Consider the following 7,713-nt stretch of genomic DNA (forward strand, 5'->3'; position numbering starts at 1 on the left):
TCAGTCCCGAGCTGCCAGAAAGAAGGGTAAGAGAAGAAACACCATGTCGGAGCCGTCAGCCATATCACTCCATCACTGCTGGGAGATACAAGCAGTGTGCAGAGCAAGCACAGCCCAAATTAAAGTGGAAACGGGTGCTGGGAAATAACTGATCCAGAAAAATTTGATTGAAAACTGGAGAAAAAAAAATAAACATTGGGGTAAAAAAAGGAAAAAAAGATCAAAACCCAATGATGGCTGAAGGAGGTGCAATAGATGCTTTACATTTCGATCTGAGCATCATCTCCAGTGTGCTTAGGAAGAAACCTTCACCACGAGCCAGCTCGCAGTCCTACGCCGTTGCCTGGCAAACGCACTCACCGTCTTTGCTCTCCACACTCTTCAGAGGCTGCAGAGCTGCGAAAAGCAGAACAGCACATGGTCAGTCCACCCCCGGTGCGGGATGGGGGTTTACCAGGGAATGCATCCCCAGAGGAAACAGCCAAGAGCCCCATTTTGGGGAACCCACCCCAACTTCTATCACAAACCAACCCCCAGTCCCTAAACATCCCCGGCAGCGAAGGAGACAGCATCCCAAGCAGGTTTGCTCCTGCACCAGCACATAAAGGCAAACACCAGGCATACAATTAACTCATTTGATGACAACAGAGACCCACAAGTGCTTTTTTTATTAAAAGACTGGGAGACTTATAGAATCACAGAATGGTTAGGGTTGGAAAGGACCTTAAAGATCATCTAGTTCCAACCCCCCTGCCATGGGCAGGGACACCTTCCACTAGACCAGGTTGCTCAAAGCCACATCCAGCCTGGCCTTGAAGACAAGGGATCTGCCAGCTTGAGGGGATGCCAGCTTATCAGGGATCTGCCAGCCTGAGGGGGTGCATCAAAGAGCAGGTGAGCACAGAGGGGCTGAGGATGCAAAGCAGCCCGGGGTGTTTGCTTAGGGGACAGTGTCACAAGCACACGCTATAATGCACATCACGTATGTAATAAGCAAGCATTATGCACCCACCTGTTTTGGGTTCTTCCCCTTCCTCGTCCTGCTCCTCTGTCCCTGCAAAAGAGCAAGACAGAGTGTGTGAAGCATCTGCTGGGCTCCATGTCAGCGTCCACCCTGAACCCCACCTCTCTGGGCAGCCGGGTTTGGTGGACACCCCTTGGGTCACCACTGTCTCCAGCTGCTCAGAGCCACCCACAATCCCAGGGACTGATCAGGACCAGGCACTGCCAAGCTGCTGGTGACACTCGGGGAGGAGATGACTGGTACCCACCTGCACCCAGCACACCCAGGCGGGGATTTTTCCCACCTCAGGGCAGTGCTGGGGTGGCACATCCCCCTCCAAGTAAAGCAGAAAAAGCCACAGCTCCGGGCAACACAGCGTAGCTGCTCACCTCCCCATCATTTATAGCACAGCCACTATCTGGAGTGGTACTCAGCAAGGGGCTTAGCGGGGAGACCACGGATATCCCAATGTCTCCAGGATACCCCATTTGCACCAAGGGATGAGCACCCCTTTCTCCCTCCTGCAGCACTCACCAGGCTGACACCCTGTCTTGAAGCCCAGGACCTTTGCATCCCACAGGTAAGACCTGCCATGATGCTGTTCTTGGCCAGAAAGACAAGCAAAAACTACTGCTCCTGCTCCCCTGGGCTGTCAGGCTCACAGGCATAGTCCCTGCCTGGTTTCTGGCTGACCAAGAGCCACAGCAACAGGTTATTGCTATGGGCGTGCAGCCGTGAGTGCAAAACATCATGGGCTGGGAACTGTGTCTTGATGCTAAAGGACTGAGGTCAGCTGGCTCAGGGCCACGGCTGAGTGTCACAGCACTGCAAATCCCTTCGCCAAGGAGAAAATACTCTATTACAGAGTCTCAGTGCCACCATCCCCCCCCAGGAGAAAGAAAAGGAGTGAAGTGGGAGCCCCTTGCTGCAGGTCCCAACCCCACAGCACGATACTGGCAGGGAAAGGCTTTGGCAGAGCGAATGTCTCAGGAGGCAGCAAGAGAAAACAAACAGGGAACACCAGAAAAGCTGCTTCTGCAGTCATTTTTGGAGCACAGCAGCTTGTTTCAAGGAACAAAATCGCTTTTTGTGCAAACACCTCTCAATAATTTAAAAAATAATTTATTTTTTTTTAAAAAAGAGAAGGATGCAGAAAACAAGCATGGAACATCTCTCTCATGCCACTTCCATGCGTCAAAGCGCTTGGCATTTCCACGGTGGCAAGTGCTAGCGGCACCTTCTTGGAGGAGACACTCCACACGTGTCCAGGTGTGGGTACCAGACATGCAGAGGATGCTCGAAGCAGGCAGGTGGAAGGGAGTGATACACTGCGTGGGAGGAAAACCAAGTCACACGGAGTGATGCACACAGCCAGCATGGGCTCTCCAGCACCAATCAGTGGGTGCCTGCCAACGCCAGCAGCTCCAAGCATCATTTCCCCATGCCAGTCAAAATTTGATCCAGCTCCTCCCATCCATCGCTCCCTGCAAACCCTACCCCTTTTGGAGCGGGTACCCGCCACATTACCTGCGTTTTCCTCCTCTTCCTCACAGCTCTGGCGGATTTTCTTATGGCACACGTACGCCAGAACGGCGAGCAGCCCCACGACACAGACAGCGAGTCCCACCGTCACCCAGAGAGCCACAGCAGGGAAGGCGAGGTGTTGGCCTTGCCAGGGAAAGAAAGAGAAATGGTCACCATGGTGAGCATCAGTGCCCGACCAGGGGGACATGTGGCCAGCACCCAGGATCCTGCGGTGGCTGAACGCGCTTCGTGAACTCCTCCAGCATGTATTTCTGAAGCAGGATTGTTGCAGCTGGGATGGAGAACCCCACATCAAGAGCATTCCATGGCCACGTGCTACAGAGAAGACAAGTAACATGCCCTGTGATGGCTTTCTGGTGTGGTTTGAGCTTGGATGGGGCAACTAGCAAAGCCAGAGACTAAGAACTAGGTATGCTAGTTCCAGCTGGGATGCTGGCGTAGGGTGACAGAGGAGGAAGGAGGACAGCACAGCCTCCAGTTACCCTTGTAGGTCCATTGGGAGAGAGGTAGAGCAGCAATATGGAATAGCAGCCCTCAGGGTGGCTCTGGGCCACAGTAGGAATCCCAGTGCCACCACAGTTACCTTCTTCAGACAGAGCCTATCCCTTCCTTCCCCCAGTTCTGGCCCGCACTAGCTCACCTGTGATGGTAACAGAAGCTTGGGTTTCCTGCTGCAGCACCGGGTTTCGCACCAGGCAGGAGTAGGTGCTGCTGGGCTCCACCAGCACCTGGAGGACACTGTGCACGTCAAAGAGACCTTCCTCGTTGGCCACCTGGGACGTGGTGATGTTTTCTGTGATGTTGCTGCCCCGGCTGTCCTGCCAGAGGACGCTGGCCTCGGGGTAGCCGTGGGAAGCGTGGCAAGTCACGGCCGCCAGATCTCCTGGCTTCAAGTCCTTGTTGGGCTCCAGGTTCATGTTGGGCTTGGAGTAAGGAGCTGCAAGTGAGAGGAAAGCCAGCATGAGGCAATGGAGGAGACCAAAGGATCAGGATCTGGAGCAACCCAATGAGACTGGGCAAGGCCCAGGACAGACTCTTCCAGCTGATAAGACCAACCAGTTGAAGCCTCCCCAGCTTTGGTTTATTTACAGCCATGCTTCCAGGTGGCCTCTCAGCTGAGAGCCTCCCCATCATGGCAGGGAGGGGACCGCACTCCCCACTAGCAATATTTTGGGGAGATGCAGCTGGTGGGCCTCTAGCAGACAGCTCAATTCATGGGTAGACCACGGCAAGGGGTGGAGAGAGAAAGAGGCTCCACAGGGGAGTAAAGCATGATGGAGAGCCCTTCTCTTCGGGGAAAACACGCAGGGACAGCCCAACTCTTCACCTCTTACCTGCCACCTGCAACGTCACAGCTGCGCTGCTGTAGTCCCGGACTCGGACAAAGCAGGTGAAGCTGCCCTCATCCGAGATCTCCACACGCCGAAGGAGCAGTGAGACGTTCCCCTGGGCCAGCTGGTCATAGAAGAGGGCCGTACGGTTGGCGTAGCCCCCACCCTGGTCTGCCAGCTGGTCTTGGCCACCAGAGAAGCTGTGGACCAAGCGCTTGGTGTCCGTCAGCTGCCAGATGAGGCTCAGGTCATCGAGGCTGAAGTTGGCCTCGGGGGAGAAGGAGCAGTGTAGGGTAGCATCCCGACCGAAAAGAGCCACCACGGGTTCATCTGGGACCTGGATCTCCATGGCACCTGCAGGAGTGTGGCAAAGGCAAAAACAGGGTGGTGAGACCCTGCAGAAACACCTCCTTAATACACTATCTGGGTAACATCTAAATAAAGATGCCCATGGGAGGAACCTGTGGGCAGGTGGCACCTCAGGACCATCAACAATCCCCAGCTAAGCTCACCCTAACAGCAGGGAGACAGCCCCACATCCAGAGCCAAACCTGAAGCACCACTGCTGCCAACTGCAGTCACGGGCACCCAAACCTGCACCCCCCTAGGACACACAGCCTGGTTTCTCCCCACAGGGAGAGGAGGTCGGTGGGTGATGGCAGGGGAGACAGTCCCATGTCCCCAGGATGAGCCACCTCTGGGCTGGCAGGCGCTAGATGGCACCAGTACTCCAGCGCTATGCCAACCAGCATGCCACGGCAAAATGCCAACCGTGTCCCACTGCCATGGCAAGATGCCAACCGTGTCCCCGAGCCACCGCATGATGCCAACCCTGCCACTGCATCAAGGAGTGATGCCAACCCTGCCAGGGCTGCCAGACCCTCCATGCTCAGAGCTGGTCCTGGGCAACATCCCCCAAAACAGACCCAAGGGCACGATCAGCACTTCATCAATTCCCCTCAAGCCCAAAACAAGGAGGAAAAGGGTAAAAAAATCTTGCCTCAGACCAAGGGAGATAGATTTGGTTTATATTCTGACCTCAACACTGTCACAGAATGCATCAAAGCCGTTACCCACAGCAAATCCCTCTCTGGGGACTTAGGGCAGGAGCGAGAGATTAAATTTTAAGCAAGAGCCTGAGCAGGGAGGATGAGGAGCCGCGGGAAAGAGCCAGGCTCAAGGAGACCTGCCAGGAGCCACAGACAGGCAGGAGGAGAGCACTCAGGCAGCCTGCCTGGCTCTTGGCAGACTTGAGAGTGTCACATCTTCCTACAGCTAATAATAAATGCCAGCGGGTTTAGGGACATTACCCAGCCCGACCATAACCACTGCTGGCTGCTGAGAATCCTGACAGGATTCAGTCCCGACATCTCTCCCAGATTGGAGTGCAGCAACCTGGTGGGGCCAGGAGCTGCAGCACATGGGGACAGACTCAGGGAAGTAAGAAACCTTCAGGATTTGGTCCTCCCGTGGCTTCGCCATTCAGCTGTAGCATGTGGGAGGGGCTGTTCCCTGCTACAAGGGTGGTCCATGTGCACCAGAAGCCATCACACTCACGGGGTGATTCTCCAGGCTGCTGGAGAACCATGAAACCAGGAGAAACACCTTGTGAGGGCTGTCTCCAGGAAGCACAGGTCAAAGGCAGCTTTCTTGGGATGAACGCAGCACCCAGGACATCTCCTTTGGGGTACTGACACACAGACCATGCCAATCCCAAACCTACTCCATCACCGCTCACCTGCCAGGCTGAGCATCAGTGGTCCCAAGGCAAGCAGCGGGCAGAGCATCCTTGGAGCGAGCAAAGCCGTGGTAAGAAAGCAGAAGCGAGCACAGCCCCAGGCGTCCTTCCCACAGGGAGTCTTCTCTCTTGCAACAGGCATGCTGAGCTGGGGAAAAATAGAAGGAAACACTGAAATGGTGCTGGAGACCAGGGGCAGAGAGCAAGAGGAGGCAGGATATCGGCACAGGCAAGGGATCCCGTTGCCACGGACAACCGGAACGCCCATTGTGTCATAAAATACAGGAGGGGGTGTGCCTCCAGCCTGGCAACAGCCAAGGGACCAGTGCATCCCCTACATCGAGTACATGACGGAAGCAGCTCTTGTGCTGAAGGTGTTGGCTGGTGCCCAGGGAAGCCACGTGAACCTCTTCCTCTTCTCACTGCTTCTCCTCCCCTTTTGTTCTCTCCTTCCCAGGAAAAAAAAGTTACATCCCGCTCCTCCAAGAGGAGGCAACTCGCTCCCAGTATCCAAAATAGCTAAAAAAAAGCAAACCTAGGAGGTTTGCAGATTCCTGGCTCCGCCAGCAGCTCAAGGGCTGACGAGGTTCATCCCGCTCGTGGCAGGAAAATCTTCAACATGACATTGCCCCAAAAAACAGGGAAAAAAACCAGAGCATTTTGGAGCTGGATGTGGGGAGAGGTGAGGGCAAGCTGCCCGGAACCTCTGGCTACCGTGGCTCACTTCCCGAGCATCCCTCCCTGGCCGTGCCAAGAGCTCGCCGGGCCCCTCGTGACCTGCATTCCTCCCTCGTAGCATAAATAAGCCCCAGATATCGCAGCCAGCATCAGCACTGCTGTGTCCCACCCCTGGCCCAGCACATCCCAGAACCGCTACGCCCAGAGCTTTTAGCACTGATGGCTTCCAGTGCAAGAGTAGTATTTGCAATAAATCGGTGTCACAGCACCAGCTTCCTGGGGTGCAGCAGGAACAACTTCCGTGGCCAGCACCTTCCCCCTTAAACCTCCTTTAATCAGGGAAATGGCAGCTCTGAAGCTCTGCTCAGCTCAGCTCCCATGGGGGAAACTGAGGCACGGGGAGGGAGGAAACTGAAGCACGCTGGGGGGACATCTCTCCTTCCCTCCCCAGCACAAGCCTTCTTTAGGGAAAGGAAATTATCCATTTTTTTTTCTTAAACCATTTCCTTGACTCTCGCCCTTTCCTAAGCAGATGAGGCCAGAGCCAGCCCTGTGCCAAACCCCAGGCAGCCAGGAAGGGAGGGAGGTGCAGTTGGAGAGGGCAACGGGGCATCGTTCAGCTGCCCGGGGAAGGGAAACCGTGCATCACCTCCCTCACACACCCTTGGAGCTCTTCCCTTTTCCTGGAGATGCTAAAATCAATTATATTGTGTAGGTTTCATGACTTACGAGTCCTGCCACACCATCTCAGAGGTGTCATGGGAAGAGGATACCCATGTCCCCAACCCTCCTTCTGCACTCAGGAGCCTTTCAGTGGATCTCGAGCCTTTCCGTGACTCAGTTTCCCCATCCCTGTGGTCTGAGCCCGGCCGAGTACGGGCTCTGCCCCGAATCTGAGCTTTCAACACAAGTTGTGATGTAACAGACCCCACAAAGACGTCCTGTGGAAGATGGACACCCAGCAAGCCAGGATGGCTGTACCCTCCAGAAACCCAAGGAATAATTAAATCCCATTACAAACCATCCGAAAACCATTAATAACCCGGGCAAGCAGGGAAGAGCCCAGCTCTGTTGCAGCCTATGTGTAGTCCCCACTTAACCCCTGGGTGCGCATCAGAAGCTCCCCGCTTGCATCCCCGCGGGCATGGGGACACGGCAAAGGAGGGCTGGGAAGATGGGGTGCAAGGCGGGGACTTGGGGTGCTGCATTTGGCGGTAGAAAGGGAAGGATGGGTTATCCTTTTGTTCATCCCGGGGAAAAGGGGAACAATCACTTCCTCTCGGAGCTCGGTGTTTTGTCTCACGCGAGGGGCTGGGTGTTTGCTCTGTACCTCAAACGGGGCATTATCAACCGGATGGATTCACGAGCACCTCGGGATGCTGCCTTCCCTGCAGCCGCACGGGAAACGGCGGGGGCAC

At 55.3% G+C, this 7,713-nt stretch overlaps 1 protein-coding gene across 1 annotated transcript; it reads right to left on the reverse strand.

The window, feature by feature from the left end:
• Positions 1-5,648, reverse strand: CD276 (CD276 molecule). The gene is made up of 7 exons (XM_010162029.1): positions 5,618-5,648; positions 3,883-4,233; positions 3,189-3,485; positions 2,531-2,671; positions 1,013-1,054; positions 361-396; positions 1-11 (listed from the first exon to the last, which is right to left on the reverse strand). The coding sequence occupies exons 1-7, from the start codon at positions 5,631-5,633 to the stop codon at positions 1-3; spliced, it is 894 nt and encodes a 297-aa protein (XP_010160331.1). The 5' UTR covers positions 5,634-5,648.
• Positions 5,649-7,713: the final 2,065 nt, after the last annotated feature.

This window comes from Eurypyga helias, unplaced genomic scaffold (assembly GCF_000690775.1).
Source record: "Eurypyga helias isolate BGI_N326 unplaced genomic scaffold, ASM69077v1 scaffold19182, whole genome shotgun sequence".
NCBI classification, from domain to species: Eukaryota; Metazoa; Chordata; class Aves; order Eurypygiformes; family Eurypygidae; genus Eurypyga; species Eurypyga helias.

Bases quoted from the DNA above. Each gene is read 5' to 3' on its own strand.
- CD276 (XM_010162029.1), bottom strand. The intron at 3,486-3,882 runs GTAAGAGGTGAA...TCTCACTTGCAG, and splicing joins TGTGACGTTGCAGGTGGCAG to CTCCTTACTCCAAGCCCAAC. The intron at 2,672-3,188 runs GTGAGCTAGTGC...TTCCCTGGCAAG, and splicing joins AGCTTCTGTTACCATCACAG to GCCAACACCTCGCCTTCCCT.